Source organism: Cyprinodon variegatus, unplaced genomic scaffold (assembly GCF_000732505.1).
Source record: "Cyprinodon variegatus isolate N-32 unplaced genomic scaffold, C_variegatus-1.0 Scaffold774, whole genome shotgun sequence".
NCBI lineage: Eukaryota > Metazoa > Chordata > Actinopteri > Cyprinodontiformes > Cyprinodontidae > Cyprinodon > Cyprinodon variegatus.
In genome coordinates, this window is record NW_015151227.1 from 356,337 (window position 1) to 382,884 (window position 26,548).

Consider the following 26,548-nt stretch of genomic DNA (forward strand, 5'->3'; position numbering starts at 1 on the left):
AAAAATTGAGGCAGTTCTGAAGGCAAAAGGGGGTCCAACCCGTTACTAGCATGGGGTACCTAATAAAGTGGCCGATGAGTGTATATTATTATTGTGGCCTTCAAGGTATCATGCTAGGTTTAGCAATAATAACCATACAAGTTTTAGCATGTTGTTTTAAGGAATACTAACATCACGAGTTTTGGGAAGGCATGTTGTTAATAATTCTGGCAACGGCTGAACCATGAGAATTCACGCGGTTGTGGAGGGACAGAGATGAATGCAGATGATTGTTTTTTTCCATTCCAACCAAATGGCAGAGATTGGTCATAGTTTTTAGAGGCTTGCAGCTCCCACAGAAGTCTGATTTGTTACATTCCTTTTTCTGAATACGTCACGTACTGACCACCCTCAGGATGGAGGGACCATTTCACTCAATATAACAAAAAGTGTTTCTGAATAGAATAACCTTTATTTATAGAGGCTTGGATCTCACTGAGATCCAAGTTCTTATTCTCAAGAAAGACCTGTTGGATTCAACAAAACAACAAAAAAAACAATAGGATTTTACAGATGTACGAACAAAATAAAAACTAAGAAAAAAACATACATAAACTTAAAAAGACATGATATTATTATAAAATGAAACCATATCCCAACACTGTAAATAAAACTGACTGACCTTGGCAGCTTAACAGAAAATCAGAAATCCAACAGGTGTAACAAAAACACATTTACAACCTGTTTACTACAAATTACAAAAACATTTCATTTAATATTTGTGAATTAAAATGTGCAATGGGTTCATTCTACAAGCAAATCCAAGTGGAATGCTTTGATGTTTTAAAAACAGGGTTTTATTTTGAAGCCAACTGCCATTATTCCTCTGTTTATATTTTTCTATTACTATTTCTAAATGTCATCCATGGACAATTTTCAAGCTAGTGAGATATTCAGCCTGCTGCAGGGAGTCTTGCTGAGGTCAATGTGAGCAGGATCCATCCACATGCTTCACTCTTACCATGTCTGACACCCCATCTGGCTTACCTTTGCTTTATAAACTATGCATTTTGCCGTGTGAAGAATAGATTCAGTTTGTATTGCTATGAGACAATGAAGTGAAGCTCTCCATCATGCCAGATATCCATGTTTAGCACTCAATGCCTGTTCCAAATCCCCATGTTAAGGTGTAAAACCTTTCATTTGTTGTAACGAGTACATCTGTCCACTGTGAGATCAAATAAGTCAATTAACAGGATTTAGCATCAATCAGTATGGCAGAAGTGAAACACAGACGTACCTGATTTGCACTCTGGACAGACAAACTTCCCTTTGGGTGCCTCAGCTAGAGAGATGCATGGCAGGTGAAAAGCTCCACAGCACTGACCCTCACAGAGCAGCAGCTCCCCTGTCTTCTCACATACCTGACAAAAACGAATACAAACTACAATCACAGAAATTACAGTAAAAATGTGTTTGTGTGGTTGAATTACATCGTCTCATTGGCACCCATAATGAGTCCCGTTAAATTAATCTAAAAGAGGCCCTTTAAAGCTATTTCAAGTCGTTTAGGGTGTCACTCTTCAAAATGGGAAAGAGACGAGAACATGTCAATCCTTAAAAGGTGGGAATTAGAGAAAAGAAAATAGTCAAATATGTGAAGGAGCTAATCTCTGTGGTCACAACAGCAATGGAAAAGTTTAAAATAACTGGAACTGCTACACAGGAATGCCTGGATGGGAAGCTAGTGTTATCTTTTTTTTCTATTGGGAACAGTGAGTCAGATAGTGTGGGAATAAAATCCTTAAAAGCTCAATGTTGGAGAAGTGCAGAAAAGTGTGCCATCTTGTGGGCCCCAAATCTCCGTAATAGCCATTAGTACTTGTGCGTTCTCATGTGCTTGTAAAACATCTCAAACCCTTAAACTGCTCCAATTGACACACACTGAACACAAGACTGAGAACAGAAATAGTCTCTGGATGTTGTTTTTGGTCCTCCCTCTTTACCAAGCATGCATCAGAGCAGACTTGTCTGTTCTCCAGACACACAAATGTCCCAGCATGCAACGCGGTAGCACAGCAACTTCCAAGGGAGTGCTCACAGAGCTCAGAGTTTTGATTTAAAAGTTATTTTTTTCTGTTGCTGTTCTTCTACAAAAGTAAGCTTAAAGATTATTTTTAGTTGAGAAAATTGTGTTTTTAAGCTTCAATGAATGGCCCGTTAACTGATTTAGTGATTAATAAAAAAAAAAGTTCTGATGCTGAGAGGACAGTGGAAACCAGGGGACCTCCGAGGCTAACTGCAGCCCGTCTGCAGCAGCCCTCTCTCTCAACAGCTGTGTGTGAAGTACTGCTGGCTCTCATGGCAAGTTTTTGTTTTATTAGGCAAAATGTTAATTTGATTTGTGTTTATCTGTCTGTATTAATCATTATTATCTCACTAAATGAAAAAAGTAGAGCTGTATTATTATCTATAGACTATCAATAACAGGAGGTGAAACGGGTAAAACACAAAAGCAGAGCGTGTGGTGGTGTCCTGAGTACGATTCTGTTCCGATTGACACTGATTTGTTCTGCGTGCTTCCGTTTTTCACTAAGTCCATACTTCGTGCGTTCTTGTCGGGACCGTACTTGGTGAGAACACGGGTCCATACTTGTGTGGTGAATTGAAAAACGGCCAACGATCAAAAAACTAAATCCCTGTTCGAGCTAGAAATGTATAGGAATTTAGAGTGACTGTTCTGACTACGTTTATACCTGATACTTCTTCACCAGTCCCTGAATTCAAAGAGGGGTGTAACTTCTTCATGAAGCCCAGTTTCTAAGACAGTAATCTCATGAATGATCGGGGATCAGCGTTAATCTCTAAGAATGAGGCCTTTAATCTAAAATAAATAGTGATGATGCTTTTACTTTTGTACATTTTTGTACAGAATCTAAGAACCTATGCAGATACTAATGTGTAAAACAAAGTTTAAATTATTCTTTAAACACATTAAAAGACCCTGAGATGACCATCATATCTAAGTGGGCTCAGCATTCAGTTTAAATGTGCTCTAAGTACTTTAGTCTTCCCTCTGTATCCTCCAAACCATCCTTACACAGCTCTACAAAGTCTATATATCATTTTGAAGATTCCTACCTGACACACATTCTCCTTCATGGAGGCGGGCCCTCCTCGGTCACCTATGATCTTCCTTACAGGTAAAACTGAGTCGTCACACAGCAACAGGTCGTCCTTCACGGAGAACCTTTGCTCCTGTCCAAACTTGTCTTCCTATCAAAACAGCATGTTTCTTTTGTAATCTTTTGTTTATCAGATTTAAACAGAGGAGGAGTTATGGGGTGAACATCAGCTCACCTCTGACTCCACTGAGTCCTTTGTGTCTTCCTGGATGCTGTTATCAGAGTGAGAAACATCCACTGGAGCCGTCTCTACCTGTTCAGGCTCAGGCAGGTCGGACCCCGGATCAGGGGGTACAGGAGGCGCTTGGGGCTGAAGGGAGGGTACCGGTGGGCAGGTGGTGACCTCAGAGACTGGTGTGGAGGCTGGTGGAGATTTGGTCTTGGTTTTGGAAGATGGTGGAGAAGAATCTGTTCACAAGGAAGTCAATTATTGACACTAAACAACACAAGGTGACTAAAAAGTGACAGCTATCTAAAGCAGAAACTGTGTTAATTCCTGTCCCTTAATATAAGGGATTTATGGGTCTCCTCTTTTTAATTTGACAGATTTATTGTGGAAACTGCAATGAAAAAATTTCACCTTTCTCCCTAAAATTTCACTATTTTGGTAGAAGCCACAGTTAATTACATTTAGATTTTACATTAGGTACATTAGGTTATTGGTATGTGTGGTAAATGCATATTCAAATACATTTGTATTTAAAAATTGTGGTTAAAATGTTTCAAAATAACTTTCTATTGAAACATTTGAACAAGTTTACATTTCCATTCAGTTTTTTTTTTTTTTTTTGGGGGGGAAAGCATAAATAATCCCAACATTTTTTTTTTCTTGGGGGGGGGGTTGCCTCTGTTATCATGCAGCTGGAGGGAAGATAAACTCAGGACTTTGTCACGACTTGTTGGTCAAACATCCAGCTGTTTTTAACTTTATTTTTTAATGTTCTGACTGCAGCTGTACTCTTACTGCCATATCCTGACACATTTGTGTTTCTTCAATGGTTTGTTCTTTAGCTTTCCCATTTTAAAGATTGTATCAGAGATATTTGCTACATCATAGTTTTACATGGATTACCAATTATGTTGTGCAAGTATACTCTGACCCTGTTTAAGAAGTAAAATAAAAATTGAAAAATTGCTGTGGTTCCATTTATTTGATAAGAAATGTTATAAAAAATCTATAATTATTCATCACTATGGCCCTATTTATAACACTGAATAAATGAACTTAAATTGAAGGTTGGATTGTTTTACATTTTTCACTGTATGATTTAACAACAAAAACAGGATAATTTATTTTTTTTCTTCTGACATACTTTTAAATGCATATTATTAGGAAAGAATATAGGATATCCTTCACCTGTTCGAGGGGCAGCATTTGAATTTGTCTTCAGAGCTTTAATCTGAAAGAAAAAAAAAAAACATGAGAAACAGAATCAGCTTTATTGTCCGAGTTAGTGCACAAACCAGAAGGATAACTTTCACACATTGACAGTGTATAGATATTAAATGTTAATGCATATAAAGTTATGAGAAGGTTAAATAATAATAAAAACATATGTATTTTTATAGACATTTTAGAACTGTGCAAATGAAATGTACAATCTCAATAAAAGAAAAAAAAATAATTTGATGCTTTCTTCTGTTTTTGTTTTCCTTCTCTGGTTTTTATTTTGATAAAAAAGTGAACAAGCTATATTTGGACCAAAGAAATCACCAGCAGTGATTTCTTTGGTCTGATTCTCCTGGTGCCATGTGTGAGGAAAATTCAAAACACATTAAAACACATTCAAGTTAATATATTTTTTAATAGATTAGTCTGAATTCACTTCATGAACTTCAGCAGGAAACTAAAAGACCAGTAAAAAAAAAAATCAATAGTAACAAGAAGATATTAGATAAACTTTGATTTGTGTGCCAGGAAAAGGTCCACTTTCCTTTTCCTTGTGTACTCAGTTATATTCCCAGTACCAGCTGGATTCATTACTAGAAATAATTATTGTCCACAAATATTTAAAACTTTGGTTAAAACGACTTTGAAAACTAGAACAAAAAACCAAAAGGAAAACAAAGTCACTAACAAATGTTTGGCACAACTTCAAGTTCATTAGGATCAACAGTTGAGCAACATTATTGTACTTGAAATATTGGGATATCTTATAAATATTCTGCTGTATAAGGCCTTGCATGGAAAGCCTAACAGTTTCCCTGAGTAGTTGGGGTCATAGGTCACCTGTTATTTGTTAGGTCTTTTGTTTCGTTTGCATTTTCTGCAAGCATCTTTGCTCACTGCCAATAATCCTACTGGCCATGCAGAGGATGCTGCTTTTGTTATTCCACGCTAGGCGTAAATAGCAAACACTGTTCTTATATTCAGTGCCTAAAATGTTTTTGTGTACATCATATGAATATTTTTCTAATTGAATATATTGTACATACATTCCATAGTTAAAAAAAAAAAATTAATCTACATAAAGCATCGAGTTCAAATGATAAAAATTACGAGATATTTGAGTTTATGAGCCATTCCAACTAGATGATCTTTACATTATAATGTCCTACAGTGGATAACATTGTTTATTCTAGACTTCAATGACAAACAATTCACCAATCTTACACAGCTTATCAATATGATTGAATTATAACCAACAGATGTTTCCTGCTTTAGCCATGCCTCCGGCAAAATGATCTTACACACTATACATGCGTTTTCCTACACCGGAGACACTTCCTCCATTCTATTAATTGGTTTCACATTTGACCAAGTAAGAAGAAACCTAAAGTCACCCTTTCAGTTTTATCTCCTGGGATTTTCCTCTGCCACCGTAATCTAAAAATCTCTTCACTATGAGGCCTGAGTTTATATCTAAAAACAAATGTAAATCTAAATAAGTAATTTTTTCCTACTATAAGGGAATTGAGGAGGTAAGTGAGACCCTTTACCAATGGAATAAGAAGATTTACATTTGAAATAAGAAAAAAACAATTGCATTGTCTTATTCCAAGCACATTTTATTTAATTTTCTTATTTTAGTAGTAAACATGCTCATTCCATTGGAAAATCCTCTTACTTACCTACTGAAATTAAAGCTACAGTGTGTAATTTTCAGCAACATCTAAAGTCCAGACTGCAGACCGCATCAACATGAACATCTCCCCCCCACCGCTTCTCCCCCCCAACAGTACGGCGAGCGTTACGGGACAAAATGTCTTCCACGACGTCCGCATCACCTACCTTCTCAAGGGATGAGGTTTGTTTACATAGATAATTTTACAGATAGTATTTCATTAGTCTGTGTAGGGTATAGATTTCAGTACCGTCTCAGTTCATCTCTCTCAACTTGTCGTAGTTACTTTCGAGCATAATGGGCGATCTCGCAATCGCTAGTTTGTTGGCTCTGCGCTGCCGTAGCGCAAAGATGTCTGCCTCCATGGCTGCGAGACCCGCTCCTATGTAATTATAAATAACGAATTCTAAGGCAACGCAAATATTAAGGTTAAGAGGCTGAGCTCGCAGATGATGATAAATACCATAATTATGTATAATTTACATTTCTGACTGTATATCCCTGAAATTATTACACACTGTAGCTTTAAGGGTAAATACACTTAATCTAAGACATTTTTACTTATTTCTGGATTGTTTTTGCAGTGTGCTGGAAGATGATCCATCTGTTGTATCTGACTGACCCATGTCACTGGAACCCCATAGGATGCTTTTGTTTCTAATCTGAGGTGTGGAATTACACAGGGATCTCAGAAAGTCATGCTACTGGTGTTGGAAACTGGAAACTAAAGACTTTACCGAGGCAATAAATCTGATAACCACAGAACAGGCTTAAATCGGAGGCAGCTGGACCTTTGAAGTCCGGCTGCCTCCGATTTAAGCCTGTTTTGTGTTGGCCATGACCCAGATGACCGCTGAGAATATGCACAGGCATCACTGACAACATGCGGGAAGTTAAGATGACAATTATCCAAGACAGCAAAGAATCAGGGCCTCTGCTTACATTATTATAGATTTGAGGGATGCAACAATAATAAAAAATCTTAACACATTAGATGTGTTTCCATCAACCTTATTTCTGAGCACTTTGAAGAATGGCATTAGCTGAGTTTGTTCATACAGATAAACTTCCCAAGTTTCCCCCAAAAAGGTTTTGACACTCACTTGAGATATTTTTTTTGACGTAAATGTGCTAAAGAGGAGAAAGAAATACATTTAAAAAAAATAACTTCTGATGTAAAAAAAAATCTCATATGGCTGATCAGCTGTTTCCGTCGCTGCCTGCGTCCTGCAGCATTAGAATCAAACTAATCTCTCTCGATGTCGCCAGATGGCACGAACATCACTGATACTCTACTTTCTGTTTACTACAGCAAAGCTTAACATCTTCAATTTGCTCCAATGAATGGAAACATGCCCTCCCCACCCCGGACCCAATGAACACTGCTATTTCTAACGACATGTAGCAGATATATGTTGCTCTACCTTCTTCTTTGGGACTGTAGATGCCTCGGCCTCCAGACAGTATTCCAGAATCTTCTGCGTGGGCTTCCTCTTGCGCTTCTTTTCAAGCACAGGAGCAACTCCTGTGAATTGAGGATTAAAGAAAAACTGTTGGAAACCCTAAAGACCTTCTGACACCGTCTGACCAAAAGGCACATGGCAGGCTGATGCCACATGAGGCTAAAGTAAAAATAACAGTGGCAACCCATTGTTCCTCCCCCTCTATCTTAGTAAACAAAATGAATGTTGGTTTAACTGATGATTTGGGCTTGTTTTGGAAGCCCTGAGTTGAGCCTAGAGACCCTTTCAAATCAAATCTATTTTTTACAAATTAAATAAACACTAGAAAATCAACATCATGAGTTCTGAGAAAAAAAGTTTAAGAAAAAAATCCTCTTAGTTCAAATTCTGGACCTTAGGAGATCTTGAATAGATGATTTTACACCTACCGTAAATGAACTGAAGATGTGCTGCATATAGTGCAAAGTTACTACGAAGAATAAACTTTATGGCTGCCTTACTGTTTTTAACGATGCCCTCTGACTGCAAGGGTTCAACTTCAGGAGGAGGAGTCAAGGAGTCTATTGAAAGGACTGGGATCTCCTGGATCGGTGGGTGTTCTGCTTTCTGAATCTGAAGTTCTGAAGGCTCAGTTGGAATGAATTCTTCAGGAGGTGGTGTAAGTATTTCGGGAAGCAAGGAGGAGGATGAGTTGTCGGGTATGTTCTTATCCAAATTCGAAAGCTCAGGCACAAAAACGACAGATTCGTTGGCCTAAACAAAAACATATTATGCATAAGATGTTAAATTTCAGAAACCCAAACTGGATTGGAGGCAAACTATAACAGAGGCTTAAAAATGTAATGATTGCAAAAATAGAACAGAGTTCACTTTGTATAATTTTACCTTTTCAACCAACTGGAGAGGCCTTTTAGGTTTCTTCCTTGAGGAGAAAATCTGGTTGTAATCCTCATTCCATTCAAGCAGCCTCTTACTGGGTTTCCGTATTCGTTTATGTTCTGAAAACCACAAGGAGAAGAAAATCGTTTATGGAGAAACATGCATTCCCCACCAATGTGGTGCATTTAGGCTTTTAGACATGAAGACAACTGTTTAATTTTCCTTTTCATCTGCTCTGCCCATCTCTTTTCCCCATTAATAAGCAAAATATCAGATGTTGTACTGAGCCACTTGCAGCTATAGGGGGAGGCAGCCATACCTCCCGACCACTGCCTTCAAATGTTGTACCACCCTTTGAACAATGGAAGCTGAACGGCTTAACCTTTATATATTAGGACTAGGTAAAAAAATCTATTTAATCGATTTAGGAATCGATTTTGAATCGATTCCTAAATCGATGTCTAGGGAATGAGATTGATTAGTACTTGACGTTCACATTCAAATGAGCAGGAAAGATGCACTCAAGATTACTTCAAGCCATACAGCTGCAAATATAGCCAATATGTTGACTGAAGGCATTAACAAATGGGGACTGACCAGCAAACACCCTGTAGTTGTTACAGACAACGCTGCAAATATAGTTTGTGTACTGAAGATAATGCAGCTCATGCATGTGTGTCTGAGTGAGGCTTCACTTTTTCACTTTTCACAAACAAGTTTGCACTTATGAGACAGTTTTGTTCACATCTCAAGTTTAAACTATCTGATTTACAAGTTTGCACTTTGTGTTTAACATGACAGGAAAAAATAAAATACATGAGTATTTTAAAACACAGTTGAACCATTTTCATTATTGTAAAAACAGATCGAATCGGAATAAATCGATTTAGAACTTTATTAATCAAAATCGAAACGATTCAGGAATTTGGCAAAAATACCCAGCCCTACTAGATATGCACACCTTAACATGCCTGTAACTATCAAAATGGCACATTTGAATAGGTAGGCAGGTCTCTCTCGCATATCTACAAAGGGTGGTAGACCACGGCCTTATTTTAACATAATTTTGACAGGTCACAATATAATGGCTATAATGCGTTAGCATGAACCCTTGTCTTTAATTTAAGATAAACAATAAATGCACATAGTCAAGGGTAACTAAAGCATTATAGAGATGTCTGGGACTGTTTTAAGTGTTAAAACCTGATTCTGTCAGCATCACAATCTTAACAATAGTTAAGATGGTGGTAGTGTTTGACACTGCCTTAGCTTCAATGACAGGAGGCCTCGGTTGTATCTGTTTAATCATAAAGCACAAACTAAATCGTGCTATAGAAAATAACCTTTCATCATTACTATCGTAAGGGCTGTATATGAGACTCTCATTACCTGCTGATGCCTTGTCCTGTTCCCCAGCTTCATCAATCAAGCCTTTTTTATTTCCCATGCCATCTCCAAGAAGGCTGGTTGACTGTTCCAGGGTGATTGTGGGACTCTCCCTCATTTCCAAAGGTAGAGTAATCTGTTGACTGTCCTTTAAGCTTTTCCACCTCTTCTCATCCTCTTCTTTTCCACCCAGGCCTTCGTTACAACCAACCTGGGTCTCCTGGCTGCTGCTGCTTTGTGCATCCGGGGTTATCGACGAGAGGCTTGCTTTTGGGCAGGAAGTCAATGCTGCTGATTCAAGTCCTGGATAACCAGGTCCAGACTTGAAAGAATGAAAAGGCACTCTCCGATTTGTTTTCTTCTTCAGCCAATGGGTGCTGCCCCTTTTGGTATATGGCCTCTTGGGTTTCTCAACTGTACCACATCCGTTTTGTACAACCACATTTTTGTCAAGGATTGAGTCAGAATTGCTAAGACTACATTCAAGTTTTTGCCCGTGTCCTTTTGATGGAGCCTTGTCTGGCATAACCAAGGGCTCCTCCTTCACATGTGCACCAGGTGGCCCAATCTCTAACTCCAGGGGCGCACCTTCTCGCTCTCTAGTGTCATGCAAGTCCTTCAACATCATAAGAAAAGTGCTAAACTGGTATTTTGAGTCTGACTTGAAAGAAACAGGTTTCGCATCACTACCATTTGTTAAGGATTGAAAGGAAACCTCCTTAACACCCTTAAAGGCTTTCATGAAGGAAAATGGTGAGGGAGGAGATGAAGATTGTGTTTTAGGGGACTTATTCTCATGTTTTGCCTTTACTTTTGAAGTAAGGGGTATAAAGTCCATTGGGGGAGTTGAAGAAACTGACATGTCTTCATCTTCACTTTTAACATCACTTTCAAAATCATCTGAATCGGACAAAGAAGGGGAGCTACATCTAGAAAAGGTGCTTTGATCATACTCACCATTGTCAATGTGATTAGATTTTATATGTTTTTTATCAGTGCATTTAACAATTTTGGGATCAGGATTCCATGCAAGATCCTCAACTTTTTCAAGATTCTTCACCAGTTTACTTCGTTCAGGATCTTGCTGGGCTTTTTTGCGCTTATTTTGGTCTATCTCCTGCAAGGCCTTAAGTGCTCTATTCATTAGCCGATTGCTGGCCGGTAGATGGGCTGGCTGGTCTTTTAAGACTTTCTTAACTTCTTTAGCTCGCTTTAGTTTGTGAACAGCTGTTTTGGATTTTGGAGGAGAAATATCTTCAAGCACTTGAGAGGTTCTAGTTGGAGAAGCTGTATCTTTAACAGATGAAATGCTTTCATCTTTACTGTCCGACTGGTTAGAGGATACCTTTGTTTCATTGCAGACAGAAGTAATTTTAGATTCCAAACCGTCTGATTCATTGGTTGATAAGGTAGCCAAGCTTTTTAGGCAAACCTTTGGCACTGGTATCTGTTCCACTTCTGGACTACTCAACTTGTCAGAAGAGTCAACCGAAGCTAGAGCATTATTTCCAGGTGGTGATTCAGAAGACAGACGAAGTAACCCCGACTCACTTTTAGCTTTTAACTTCTTGACCGAGACCTTGATGGGTCTTAAAGGTACACTTTGATCTGTGGTGGAACTTAGTTTGCTGACTACAGGGTCTGATTTATCAAGCGATATCTTATCAACATTAGCTTTCTCTTTCTTTGTGCATTCACTTTTGTCAGTGGGTGAAATGATCAAATTAGGGTTAAGATAATTCTTATCTTCTATCTCCTTTCGTATCAGTTTCACAAAGGGGAGTCTGCATTTAGAGACCAGCTCTGTTTGTTTTTCTAGTGTTGCATCATTTTTTTCAATTGCTAAACAGGACATCAAAGTCTTCTTGCCTTCTTTCTCCTGATCAGACAGTTTTTCAGTTATATCAAGCTGTTCAGTAGCTATTATCACCGAAAGTTCAGTTTGACTTACACATTTTACAGCCTTTAAAGATACTGAGTGGACATTTAAACTGACTGTCTTTGAGGGATATGAGTCTCTTTTAATATCAGAACTATCTGTTGAACTGCTTGAAGGGTTTGTAATGGTCTCAGGTGGCTGCTTATTTTTGGAGCAAGTATTGTCGACTGACAGCTGTGTCTTTTGATTGTCCATAGTTGACGACAGTTCAACAGAACTACCACTTTTATCAACATGGTTGGCCTTATTGGTTCTACATTTCTCAGGTATGGACTGTTCAAGTTCTGGACAGTTATCTGACTTGTTTTTGTCTATCAAAACACCCTGGTCTTTGGAAACCGCACTGTTCAACGGGGCAGAAGGAACTTGTGCCTTCTTAGTAATAGTGGATAAGTGCTTTTTCTTAGAGGGGCCCTTTATAAAGAGGGAGCGGTCTGGTACTGGACTGGTAGTTTTAGGTCTCCTATCTTTTCCTGATTTACTAAACCAAAGACCTGTCTGGATCTCAGGCTGCTTCTTTAGCTCTTTGACTACTGCCACAGATGGTTGAGATGGAAGCAGCTTTGGCTGACGTTCAAGTGCTTTAGGACACAGAATCTTAGGGACTGAGTCAAGATCAGAGTATGGGCACTCTCTGCTATCCTTGTGAGATTCGTCAAGACTACAATGCAATGTCTTTTTAGAGTTTTTACTTCCAATGTCCTTTACAGATTTGCTTTGCTTCTTCTTGCTAGAGGCTTTCTTTAAAGTGCTTGGTTTGGACTGAGTTGTAACTGCAGATGTAGTGGATCCATTTGTTAAGTGCGATGGTTCAGAAACGCTGGAAACCGGTAAAGAAACAGGTGAATGGGGCTTTTTCTCTTTTTCTGTTGGGGAACTATGGGATAGGGCTTGGTCTAGAAACGAAGTCAAGGAGGAAGTCATCTTGGGTCGTCCAGGCAGAGCAGATTCAGCCTCTACCACACTGGATTTCCAAGAAAGCTGAAGGCGTTTAGGAATCTGCAAGGTATAAAAAAAAAATTACATATTTTTACAGATTTATTTACACACAAAAAAACATGCTTCCGTCTGTCTTTCTGTATCATATATTTATTTTGATGTCTCAAGGGTGCTAAATAGTCAGACATACTTCACTCTATCAACATCTGTGCTTTCTCAATGCAGATCTAATACACCGTGCAAACCTCAATATGTACTACCACGTACCCTGTGTTACACAAAAACTATTCAGCAGAAAGGCCTTCTGTCATTTTTTCCAAAAATTCAATTTTTTTCAAATTAGCTTTTCTATATGTTCTGATGACACCAAGGAAAAAGTAAATGTAGACATTTGGCATTATAATCTCAAGCAGTCCATGAGGCTTACAGTTTGTGCACAGTACACTTGAGTCTCTGGTAGCCTTTAGACGACAGATATTTAGCCCATAGTAAACAAAGAAACACCAATAATTAATCAAACCATGCAAGCCTTTTGAAATACATTGCAATTGAACACTTACAGTGTTTTTTCTGCTCTTCTCTCTTTGCTTGTTCCTCCGATGCAAAAGGAGTAGTTGGTCAAATTCAAAGCCACCATGGAAAGTGTGAGTTGATTTTTCCTCCACCCATACAAGCTCCTTTGGCTCCCCAAAGGTCCGGACATGGTAAAGCCGACAAGGCCTGTCACTGGGCTCTTAAAAGGGAAGAAATAATTAGGTGTTATATCATGAAGCAGAAATTCCAAACACAATCACAATAAAGTAGACCTGAAGATCAACTGAGCCACTGAAATATGGATGAAACAATCCACCAATGTCATTTCCAATGTCAAAGAATACATTTTTAACTAAAGAACAGAATAAATCCCAGACATTTCTAGCTTCTATAGCTAGACATGTATAAAGACCTATTTCTGAAAAGTGGTTACAATTTCAAATCATGTCTTATGATCTGCAAAAAACAAAAAGTAATTTTCTCTGTTTAAAGTAGAGTACATTTGTATGATTTGTGTGAGTGTATTAACGTTGATTGAATGCATTTTCTGTGACACTAGATTAACTTTTTTATATACTAGTAAGTGAGAATTAAGCTGAGTAAAGCCAAAAGATTGGCTTTTTTAAAATCAAAATATGGCAAACTTTGGAAAACTGCTTCAATGTTGAAAGCTGGAAAAAATGTCTGATTACCAGGCAATTTATTTTAAACTGTATTTAAAGTAGGCCGGCAACTAACGATTTTTTTGCAAATCTATTCATTTTACGATTATTTTTCTAATTAACAGTCGGATAGTAAAAGGTTCCTTCAAAAGGAGCACAAAAGATTTTTTTCGAAATTAAACCAAGTGAATATAAAGCTTTTCCACTGGAGCAGTTCTGGATAGAGCATATGACAGGCAAAAAAGATTTTAATCTTAATTGCAAAATCTTTACACATATTTTTTGTAAATAAATTTGTTGAAATTTATGCTCAAGATGGGTTGCTACTTTGGCTAAAGGTGAATTTTGGAGTGTCTATAATCCAGTTAATCAATTACTAAATTAGTTTCAATAATTGATTAATCATAATTAATGCAATTAATTGTTTCAGCTCTAATTTAAAGACCAGATCTTGTCTATAAATTCATCTTCTAAAAGTGATTTTGCATCAAGCTTTCCTGCGTAGCTGCTGAGCACCCACCATTAAATGACACAAACATCTTCCTTGATCAGTTATCTGGCTAAAATGTAGCTTATGCCAGTTTCATCTAATTAAGTGGGATCATAGAATTTATATAAGAAAATACTTATATGCTGGAATACCCGGTGTACAGTTGCATTTTAAAGCAAACTCCATCTATTTGTTTTCTTATTAGCAGTATAAAATTATCTCCTAAGACGAAATAAAAGGTTTTATCCCTGTAGTTCAAGCTTTCTTTCAAACCTGCTGTATAAAGTTGCAAAGTGTTGTCCAGTGTTTATTGTCACAGCTAGCAAACACTGTTTACACACTTACCTTTCATTCTGTGGTAGACCCCGAGTGAGGGGTCCATCACTACTTCACAGGGCCACCATGGTCTTCGGTTAAACTTTGCCCAAACAATTTCGCCCTCAACAAACCTCACTGGGGGCAGAGGCTTTTTCTTTTGGTTATTCTGCTGCTGCGGGGCAACAAAGAATCCTCATAAGCAAAATGAGCTGTAAAAATTATACCCACAAACCTAAATTGTTCACTAATTTTTAAGTAAAATGATTTCCAAAGGCACTGACACAGTAAAGGAGTGATGGGCTGATTTTCAAATGAATGGGTAAAGGCTTTGGTTTATTGCTTTTGACCTCTCTATTATTGTTTTGTTTGTCATCAAATAAAATACAGTCAGGCCACAAAAGCAAGAGCAGAAAAAAATGTGTATTTTATACTAGTACAATTAAAAATATCTGCCTTTTCGTTTTTTGAGAGGACAAATTGCTAGATTTGGTCTGAGTTGTCTTAAAAAGCCTCTCTAAACTTGTTATTTCAAAGACTAATTTGTCTTTTTTGTTGTTGTTTTACATAAAATGGCATGGTGAAGCAAAAACACACAAGGAGGTATGCACGGTATATTAACATTAACAGATGAGTCGATCCATGTTAATTTCCATCTTGTCTTTTTTATGTGTTTCAGTTATTAAATGGGGGTTGGTCATATGTAATTTATTTTGGTGTGTGACAGGGATGCAGCGTTTTCCCCTTTGGGATGTTTGTATTTGTTATGTGGATTAAACTACAATTATTTTTGAAGTCACAGTAGTGAGCACTGTGCAGTATACTAATGTAAAATTACCTTTGTTATCTGTCTGGCATGTGTAGCTTTAAAATGTCTGGATATGTAACCTTAGACAGTACTTATGTAGAAACGTGATTATTATACATAAAGTTATGTGAACAATAAATATGGGTAATTTAAAATAATATAAAATAGCCACATATTTAAGACAAGTACACAGAAATTTATTTAATTAGTAGTTACCACTAAACTTTTGGCTAATGCTCTAACTAATGCTCTCCTTGTCAGCCTCATGGAATCGCTGGACACCCAATCTTCTTTCTATATAGAAATGTTAAATTAATCAGAGCAAGCTGAGAAGTTGCAAGCTTCCAATATTGTCTTATCACCTAATTCTGTTTTAAACTTCCTCACAATTTACTCCCTGACCTGCTGTGTTTGTTGGCCTTTGCAATCTTGTTCACTAACGTTCCTCCTTGTTCTCCATGCTGCCCTTTGGGAAGAGTCTTCGCAGCATCCACTGCAGGAACCAGCAGGTTCTGCAACAGCTTTTTCCCCACTGCCTTCAGACTGCTGAACCGTTGAAACTCTAATCTAGACTCTGCATCACATTTGCAACATATTTGCACTACCAAAATGTCTGATTTTTTAAAATAATCACTTTAAATAGAACACAACTCAATGTTCTATTGCAGTTTGCACCATATTTATCTATTTTACACTGCACTGCACTTACACTGCACTGCACTGCACCCTACACTGTTTAGGTTCTTGTTCAATGCTGAACTTCATAAAAGGTAATGTTCATTTCACTGTTGTAAGCTGTATACATAGAAATTTTGGTTTCTATACACTCTCTGTATACAAAAGGACAATAAAATTTGCATGAGTCTGTCTAAGTCTAAATCTAAACAAACATTTGAGGCCTCCATACAACGCTGCATTAACACTGAAGTTAAATAAAACTCAGCTGAATCCTATTTACTTCTTATGTGACAACTGGTTCCACTGAATTTTATTAAGAAATATTACATTAAAGGGGTCTAAATACAAATGCATTTAATAGTTTTATCATTTTACTGTCAGTTTAACCATTTTGCACTATTTTTGTCTGTCTACCAAATAAAAATCCAGTAAATACATAAAGATCAGCAATTGATTGTTGGTGATTTATAACGATGGCTGATGCTAAAAGGGTTACAACTCTGTATGAGTATGAGGAGTTCTCTGTCAAGTATCAGGATCCATCAAAATAAAGCACTATGCTTCTTTTGGTGTGCTGAACATTGAAGCTTATTAGACGGCTTCCTATAAGTGTATCACAAATATTTGTTGCTGTAAAGGATAAATAGAAATAAACCTACCACTATGTGCCATGCAGGACTGTCCTCAAAGAGGAACAGTTCTGAGTCGCTGTCCCACTCGTCTTCTGAGCCATCCCAGTATCTCCTACGCTGACCCGAGGACTGGGAGCGAGTGACCACCTTAGGTGTTGGCAGGTCCGTGTCCTTTGAGTCCAAATGTACATTTCTAGGAAAGGGCTGCGGAGCAGTCTCTGCTTTGTCATGTTTATCCAGCAAACCTCCAATGGGTGTTGCTGCTTCTTGCTCTTCATTATTGTTGTCGGCCTCGAACAATGTGGATTCAAAATGGAGTAAGCCGTTGGCGAAGGGACTGTTGCTGTCGAGAGAAAAGGCAGGGCTAGGTGGGCCTGATAGAGAATTTTCTTCATTTTTCTCAGAAACAGCAGATTCGTTAGAAGTAACAGGATGCAAGTCTTTATTTTCATTTTGGACGTCCATTTGGTTCTGCCTTGAAAAAGAGCCATTGGTGTATTCTTCTTTTCTTGTAATCCCGGAAGTAGAAAAATCTCGGTATTCACCCCAGGAGTCCCTCTCCTTTCCCCCCTTATCCTTCGTATTCGCCCCCCACTCCCAGCCCCTCTCAGGTTCCCTCGTCGGTAGGACGAGATCAGGCTGGCTCACCATCTTGGTGAGGTGCTGCAGCCTCCTGAGGGGACTGTAGGAAGAGGAGGTGGATGACGAGTGGTCCGTTTGGATGTAACTGTAGAGAGAAGTATGTTTGAGAGAGGAGGTGGTGGCAGACATGTGGTTGCTCGGTCTGGAGAGGCCGGATGGGTCGCCGGCTGGGGTCAGAGGGCAGCTAGACTGATGGCTCTTCCTTTCAGGACCTTTGTAAGGTCCACTCATACCTGCATGATCCCCCCCTAAAAAACAGAGGAGGAGATAATAAACTTCTCATAAAATTCAAGTTATTTAATTTAGAGACATATTTATAACTCAAGAACAAATATGTGTGCAATAAAAAACAGCAATCAGTTCACTCAATGCATTAAATTAAACATAAGACACTAAAATAACCTGATAAAACTAGTGATTCAATTATATTTACCAACATGAAAATAAAGTTTTAAGATTGGCACTAGCTTCCTGCTATACACTTCAACTATTCCAGGAAGGCCATGAGTAAATTCAGACACTGTTCTACAAACAAAGAAAACATAAAAACATATATACATGTTAATAGCAGTGTTAAGATATTTTTGCTTATTTTTGCTTATTTTAGAGCTGATGAGATTTTAAAAAGAGGCCAAAAATACATCGGCAGCTATCAATGCAAAAGTTTAAGAAACATGTTTGGCAACATCAATAATAAAAACATACAAAAAAATATAAACATAAAATAGAAACCATAAAAATCAACATGTAAAAAGAAATATGACACAGAATATACTGAATAAAATAACACAATATAATGGTCTAAAACTAACTGAAAAGCTGTTTTTGGTTTCTGTGAAGGTGTTATTTATACGTGTCCAGTGTCGATTCACCACCTCCAAAAGTTTTGTAATTTTTTTTCTTTTTATCTGATGCTTCATCGCCCGCCCTCCACCAATGCGGCCCAGGGCAAAATGCCCATGTTGTCCATATATGTCACTAACTATGTTTACAAAAACACGGCCAAACTGAATCATGTTTGGATTGAGAAAAAAAAGATGAGATTCTGGGCATAAATACTAAACAATACTAAACATGCTATTTGCAATATTGCTACCTAGCGTTTAACCACTAAAGGCTGACGTACGCCCCATTCATGAGGGGTTCACATGAGCGATCGGGTCCGTTTGGCTCATCTAAACTAATTTGATCATGACAAGCATTTAAATGCGCGATGACCATATTGTCAACCTGCATAAATCACCATGTTAAATCACATTATATTTTCATTCCAATCATGCTGAATCTCAAATATATCCCGACTATTATATTTACATAACACATTTTAGCCCAATCAGCTGTTTATTACTATTACTGATGCCCATGTATACTGAGCTACTGCTTCCACACAAAGTACCTTAACATACGCTGCTATATTCAGCATTTACTCCCACCTGATGGCCAACTGCAGATCTTAAAACATTAGTGGCATAAAGACCTGAGTACAAATTGTTTTTATGCTATATTCGAAAATACTTTGTATCTGAAAATCTCGAAGCACACTTTTCTGCTGTTGCTTTGAAAAAATATTGCAAATTGGGGTTTGTTTAATTAGTTTCATGGATAGTTATGTGATTTGTCCTCGGCACCTACATCCTGTGTCCCTAATTTATAAGCCATAGAAGATGAATGATGGGACACAACTGATGTGATGAAAAGCTGAGCATTTTCCATTTTCCTCAAGGATAGAATGTAAGAAAATATATTACGAAGCTCAAAACAACCTGTTTTAGGGGTGTGGGGTCTTCAGTTGCTTTGCTCTTTAACTTAAAAATGAATCACCTAATGCAACAAAAATCAATTATCTCTCACTTTTCCAAACTGGTCTGGAAATACATGACGATTGCCGAGGAGGCAATCGTCATGTATTGTAAATTTTGTACTATAGTAAACATTTGATTTTATTATATGTGGGCTTTTACTCTACAGCAGCCTTGGGTGTCTTTAAAGGTGCATTATTATTATCATTATTAGTGTATTCATGTTCCTTAGGAGTACTTACAAACTGCTGCAGATCACTGATAAAAGATAGAAAACAACTAAATGTACATCTTATCAGTTCCTTGTCATATACAAGCTTTAAGTTTGCCCTCTGTCTGTGAACTACCCCTCAGCTCACATATGAAAGTTTCAACGAGGCATCATCCCTCTGTGAACTTTCCAGCAAACTTCTAGCAGCAAAATAGAGGGATGTTATCTTAAGTACGACCCCCTGTTCTACTTTTAATAAACTCAAGGAAACACCATTTAACCTACATCCTGAAAGCAAAAAACTCATTTGGAAACATATATGGTGTGAAACACCTCGCTTTGCTATCCTCCTGTTGCTGCTAGTTGTGCTAAAATACTAACAATAACTTGAACAGGGAAACCAAATGGAGATTTCAATTCAACTGTTATTCTATTATAGATAAATACAAATAAAATACAATAAAAGCTGTTGCTGCTTTTGCAACAGGTCTCACCAACATCTGTTGCAATGTCCTTTCATTTCAACAAAATGAGTGATTTCATACTTTTCAGTTTAAAAGCCTTTTTAGGTACCAAATTGGACCATCTCCCAAAGTTACTCACAATCACAATAAGGACTATTGGCAGTTAAGTCAATACTTTATAATCCAATATAGAAAGGTGACTAGATAAATACTATCCATAGATTATCTGGGTTTGATCATGGTTCCTAATCTCTAATTCTTCCAGTACTTTAACTGTTTTAGAAAAGGATCACAATAACATTCAATGGAAGTAGCATGGGAAAAATATTCTCCTGATGTAAAAATGATTAAACCCCAAGAGAAGCAAAGCACTGTACTCCCTCTGAAACGAAGGGAAATTAAAAAATGTCAGTAGCTGGGTCAGAAATACGCCAAGCTAGCTAAGATATGTTTTAAACCACAGAGCTTACGAGTAAGAGTTACCAAATAAAGCTGATTAATTATTTCCAAAAAGGCAACAAAAAACAACAACAAAAAACAAAATTTACAATTAATTATGTTCCTTTCACAGTGATTATTGAAATAAGGGATAGAACACCTGCTTCATAAAGTTTAGAATATGAATATGATATACACAAAATATAATTTCTTCAAATAACCGAAAATTTAAGACAATATGTGAGCATGACTTTATGGTGTTTGATGAACATTTTTGACTTTAAATTATACAGTGTGTGAACGGTGTGTGTAAAAGCCCATGTCTTGAATACAATAAATTACAATGCAATGTAGATATAAGAATTCAAATAATGTTATAAATAGTAATTAAAGCAAAACATAAAAATAAACATTTTTACAATTTCTCAATTGAAATTGTGTGCTGAGTTTTTCTCAACAACAATATAAGAAAATCAGGCATTATTGGGGGCATTAAAAACCCCTGAGGACCTTATATTATATTTTCAAAATGGCCTCCTTCAGAATAACATCATGTAAATGTAGCTATTATAACCTGTCAACTCCATAACTGACGGTGTTGTCAGTGACAGTGTTGATAAATTCTACTAAAGTGTGCAATTACCTCATTTTATTGTATTTTACATAAATGCCCTTACTTGACATGCCTCAAATATCTTTTTGTTGGTTATTTTTAGCAACTTCTTCTAAAGCTTTAAAGTTGAATTTGAATATGATTTGTTTTGTCCTTCAATAATAAGAATTTAGGCTGCTCATTGGCACAGTGGGTAGCACTGCTGCCTTGCAGCTAGAAGGTTCCGGTTTTATTCCCGGCCTAGAGTCTTTCTGCATGGAGTTTGCTTGTTCTCCCTGAGCATGTGTGGGTTCTCTCCAGGTACTCCGGCTTCCTCCCACAGTCCAAAAACATGACTGTTAGGTTAACTGGCTTCTCTAAATTCTCCTTAGGTGTGCCTGAATGGTTGTTTGTCCTGCTTGTCTCTGTGTTACCCTGCAATGGATTGGCGACCTGTCCAGGGTGTACCCTGCCTCTCACCCGTAGACAGCTGGAGATAGGCACCAGCACCCCTCGTGACCCCACTTGTGATTAAGCTTGTCAGAAAATGGATGGATTGATGGATAATAAGAATTTATGTCATTCCATGGAAACAGGATGAAATAACTATGCAATAAAGGAAATTTTGTGTATTGTCTTCATCTAGATTGTAATATTCTTAAACTGCCAATGTTATCATCATAGTCATTTCTGTCACCTTGTCGCACTATGTCAACAACTGTTTTTGTTTTTTTGTTTTAAATAGCATTTGTTTTGTTTCTTCAGAAGCATTTGTCCACAAAACTGCTGACAAATTTCTCTAGTTCAGGTCCAATACAAATGTAATTTTACCAATAAGCACTACAACCAAGAGCCTATAGCTTAACCTTGTTTTACATTTACAAAACATCATTTTCTATATTCAAAAATATAAGCTTTAGAAATAATCATATTATATTTGGGGGAAAAAATAACCAATTCTGTCCCCGATCTCAAGAATCACAGAGAATTAGTTTTCATTTTCAAAGGATTAAGGATTTTAAATGTAATGTGTAATATCATATTCATATGCCAAACAATGAAAAATAATCTCATAGTAGCATATAGCTGTAATCTATAAAGCAATCACGATGACTGTGCTGCGTTTTAATCTCCAGTTATGGCAGCAGGTGATGCACATTAGACATTAAATCTCTCAACATGATGCCCAAAATAAAAACACAAAATCCCTGCAAACAGCGTCCTAACGTCTCATTCAATCCGAATAATAAAAAAAGAGCTGCAAATCTTCTCTGAGCTGCTATCGCGATATGTTGGAAATGACATCAGACACGATAAGGTCAGGCTGTAAAAGTCTCACATGAAAGCAGGACTGGCGTCCAGTTATGAGGCCGGTAACGCCACACCGCTGCGTCAGGATCAACCATTAAAAATGAGGATTAACACCAACCGGCGCGTGCGTGTTTTTGTCAAACCACGGTGGCAGGAAGAGCGCGTGTGCATGTGTGTAGGTGTGCGACGACATGAGTGTGTGTGTGTGATTGTGTGTGTATGCATGCGGAGGTTTGATGGTTGGGGGGGGGGGAATAAAAAAAGCCTAACATGAAGGGGTGGAAAGCGCGACGAGACGCAAGTTCACGAGCGAACGCAAACACGCGCGCACACACACGCACGCTTTCTCCACGGATAGATGCGTGCATCACAAACAGCAGAAATCACGCACAAAATGCCACATGACGTGGGATCCCACGCCAGAATCTTACCATTCCGGTGTGGCCCAGCGCTAAAATGACCCCCAGCCGGCTCATTTTGGCGTTTAAATGGGCCCATTTCCAGATTTGTGAGAGCGGATCAGTGAAGTAACAGCGGCAGCACTCACTAGGCCTGGATCCTTTGCTCTCTCTCCCTCTCTCACTCACCCATTCCCCCCCACCACCACAAACACTCTTCTCCTCCCTTTACATGCGGTCTGCTCCAGCGGCCCCCGGAATAATTTCCACAGATTAAGTTGGTTGTGGTCCTTTCAGCGAAACTCCCTATTTTTGCAAAGTAATAACTTTCTAATCCCCCGTCCAGGGATGGATGCATGCTCTGCTGCCTATTTCCTGCCAAAAGACACAGCCTTGCCCCTTCAAAGTCAGTTTCTGTTGTGTGAGCACTGCCAGGCGTCACCACTGTCTCCCCTCTCAGCCAGTCCATAGCATGGAGAACAGAGGGGACCACAATCTTTTATAATTTACAGTAAAACAATAAAATAAGATGACAGCCACCCAAAAACACACGGATACAGAAAGCCCCGCCCCTTTTCTTATTTTAAAGCATTCATACCAAACTCCATCTCCGATCAAGAGCCAAAAGTGTCAAAATTCAATACAAAATACTTATTCATTTTATAATGTTATTGTAAAAATAATGAAATATATGAATCATTATAGCCATAAATATCTAAGTTTCTTGTAAATCCTTGCATTATATCTTCAAAGCTTACAGGAATATTTATTTAATGAGTGCATAATGACATGTTGAAACCATTTTCTAATACATTTCTTATGTAGTTATTTGTTTGAATAGTTTGTCATCCCCCTTAATAAAGGTGACTAAAGAGATGTTTTTTGCATGTTAACCAGTTAGATCTCTTCCAATTAATTTTTGTTTTGTTCGCTATACTGACCAATTGCCTTCCATAAATACCTCATTGAAATCCAGTAAATATGTGCAACTAGTTGCTGAAAAATATTATTTATTTAATTTGAAATTCACTAATTTCCTTTGATTAAAGGAAAATTATCTTTTTGTTTGTCAAAAGAGGTAGGAAAGGTCTCTTTTTTTGGGTGAAGGTTGGTCAAAATGAAACATCACCTGACCCATGGTAACATTATTTCCAAAAATAGGTCAAGTGCACATTAATCAAACCTGCAAAATGATAATATTCACCTGCAAAAGACAGATAAATAACGTGTAGCACTCAGGTTTAGTTCCACATGTAAATAATCTGATACCACTCCCTTTAAAGGTTTGGGAGTGGCGGCCTAGTGGTTGAGCATAGAGCGTTAGTTTGAGCCCAACTCTCACCGACTGACACTCTGTGTCTTTGAGCAAGACCCTTAACCCCACACTACTCTCTGGGTGCCACACAATGGCAGCCCACTGCTCCCCATCAATGCAGAGGTAAATTTCTCCAATGTAAGAGCAATAAAATTGAATAATAAAAAAAAAGAATGTGGTTGGTGGAAGGAGGGATATTCAATAGAACCTTTTGAGCTGATTGGTTGAAGCCCCACCTCGTGCCCGCCTACCCTAGTTAGGTTTTAGCAAATTCTGGTTGCAGATGAAATAGCAGCAGATGCTATCTGAAATCACAACAACTTGCTCTTCGTTCTTTCAAAGATAAAATTTTGGATTCTGACAAATATCCTGCTTTGAGCTCGCAGCTCTTGATTTCATCGCATTTTATGCCCCGCATTAAACCCTAATATTGCAATGTAATTGCTAACCCTTTTTGGGTTGTTGTGAACTCACATATACTGCAAGAAGAGTTAGCATATAATGTCTAAGGCGTAGAAGCAAACAGCACTCAATCTTCATGTAAATTGCAGTGTGTTTGGTGCCACCAGTTGAAGGGGAGTATAACTGCAGGCATAAAAACCTAAAATCCCTTGCCTCCACACAGCTCTAGTATATCCTAGTCGACATGCATGATGATATTTATGCTACACAGGTCCTGTACTCTAGTAGGAAGAAGGCATTTTCCATCCATCCATCCATTTTCTGACACGCTTAATCCCAGCTGGGGTCACAAGGGGTGCTGGTGCAATTCTCCAGCTGTCTACAGGTGAGAAGCGGGGTGCACCCTGGACAGGTCGCCAGTCCATCGCAGGGCAACACAGAGACAAACAACCATTCACGCACACACTCACACCTAAGGAGAATTCAGAGAAGCCAATTAACCTAACAGTGTCCTTTTTGACTGTTGGAGAAAGCCGGAGTACCCGGAGAGAACCCACGCATGCTCAGGGAGAACATGCAAACTCCATGCAGGGAATCGAGCCCAGAACCTTCTTGCTGCAAGGCAGCAGTGGTAGTGCCAATGCACCACTGAGCAGCCCAAAAAGACATTTTAACTAAAACTAATTTTTTCATTAAATCCATACATTAATTCGTGAAATTAAGTAAACCTAAAATGTATTTATGTTTTGTTTTAGACATTTTTGTGTATTTAATGTTTGACCATACTATTAAATATTATACAATATATATTTAGACATAATGTATTTGAATAACTTTATAAAACTAATACATAATAGATATTTAACAAATAATTTGTTATTGGATTATAGCACTATTGGCCCTTGATACGTTACCAGGGAGGTGTCCAAACGCCCAACCTGTACCAACAACTGGCTTCTGCAGCACCTTGAAGAGAGAAAACGACAAAATGCATCAATTGAACAGTTCAAATATGTCTCCCACTACCTTCCTCAAGGAGAAAAGCTTCAGCAGTCTACGCGGAAAAAAACACAACACATGATGGTTCCCTTTCATTAGACGAGTAGCTGGGTAGGCTCCATGTCTGCACACCCACTCTCTTCAAAATGGAGTCCCTCAAAAGGCGAGAGAGGTGGAGAAAAAAAAGAAAGAAAAAAAAAAAAGAAGAGAAGCAGGCCACAAAGTGTTAATGTATGTTCGATATAAAGTTCACCCTGGCACGGGAAAAAGTGAGCCTAAAAGCGCACCCCTGCAAAGCTTTGGAGCGCTTTCTGGAAGCATTCCCACGACAGGGACATTTTCTTTCTCCTTATGTCTTATAAGCGTTATTGCACGACTGAGGAGGACTGAGGCACAGTTATATCCCCCTCATATATATATGTGTGTGCGAGAGAGAGATTGGATGTGTGCTTTTTAAAACGCACATCATATATTGTGACTTAAAGCGTCGCCTCAGCTGCTTTACTTCCAGTTTTTTGGTGCATATTGGAGGCGATCAGACAGCAGCAGCCTCCCGGCCGGTGAGACCGGAGCTGGGCTGCGTGTGGGCTTCCTTCTTCCCTGGTGTTCGCTTTTCAGCCACATCAAAACTCATACCTTTAAAAATGTTCATATCAGTGTGACACTGCAGTGTTGAAAATGAGTGTGAAATATGCCCGCACAGAGACGCGCGTGCGTTTATTCCTCGGTTGGCGAGGAGGGGAAACTGCAAACTGCCCGCAGAGTCTTCACCTTTTCCTGGAAACACTTGGTGGATTTATATATAGGGGGTGTGCTGAATGCTCCGCAAAGCTAGATGGGGTCATTGGTGAAAACAAAAGAAAAACGTTGCGTATATATTCAATGATTTATGCACCCAGAGGCGCTTAAAATCATAGAGGAGATTTGATGCGTGCTTTGATTTTCCGCCTCGTTGTGAACAGCAGGGGTTGGGCTGGATATATAAAAAAATAAAAAGTGATTTATTTCGACAGACAGGAGAGG

The 26,548-nt window shown here is 38.2% G+C and overlaps 1 protein-coding gene across 5 annotated transcripts in view; it reads right to left on the bottom strand.

Annotated features, from left to right (window-relative positions):
- The window catches only part of nsd1 (nuclear receptor binding SET domain protein 1), a 42,325-nt gene extending 16,393 nt beyond the window's left edge, over positions 1–25,932 (bottom strand). Inside the window, exons 1-13 of one of the 5 annotated variants that reach the window (XM_015396071.1) lie at positions 25,441–25,570; positions 17,830–17,844; positions 16,982–17,681; positions 14,867–15,011; positions 13,396–13,568; positions 9,961–12,895; positions 8,578–8,690; positions 8,193–8,445; positions 7,654–7,754; positions 4,522–4,564; positions 3,340–3,572; positions 3,121–3,255; positions 1,280–1,403 (exon numbers count right to left, since the gene is read on the bottom strand). In XM_015396071.1, coding sequence (XP_015251557.1) covers positions 1,280–1,403; positions 3,121–3,255; positions 3,340–3,572; positions 4,522–4,564; positions 7,654–7,754; positions 8,193–8,445; positions 8,578–8,690; positions 9,961–12,895; positions 13,396–13,568; positions 14,867–15,011; positions 16,982–17,681; positions 17,830–17,844; positions 25,441–25,520 — 5,050 coding nt within the window. In that variant the 5' untranslated portion in view covers positions 25,521–25,570. Of the gene's footprint in view, positions 1–1,279; positions 1,404–3,120; positions 3,256–3,339; positions 3,573–4,521; positions 4,565–7,653; positions 7,755–8,192; positions 8,446–8,577; positions 8,691–9,960; positions 12,896–13,395; positions 13,569–14,866; positions 15,012–16,981; positions 17,845–22,842; positions 23,223–25,440 lie in introns of those variants that run through there. The other 4 variants (XM_015396070.1, XM_015396069.1, XM_015396068.1 and 1 more) reach the window with 4 other exon arrangements.
- Positions 25,933–26,548: the final 616 nt, after the last annotated feature.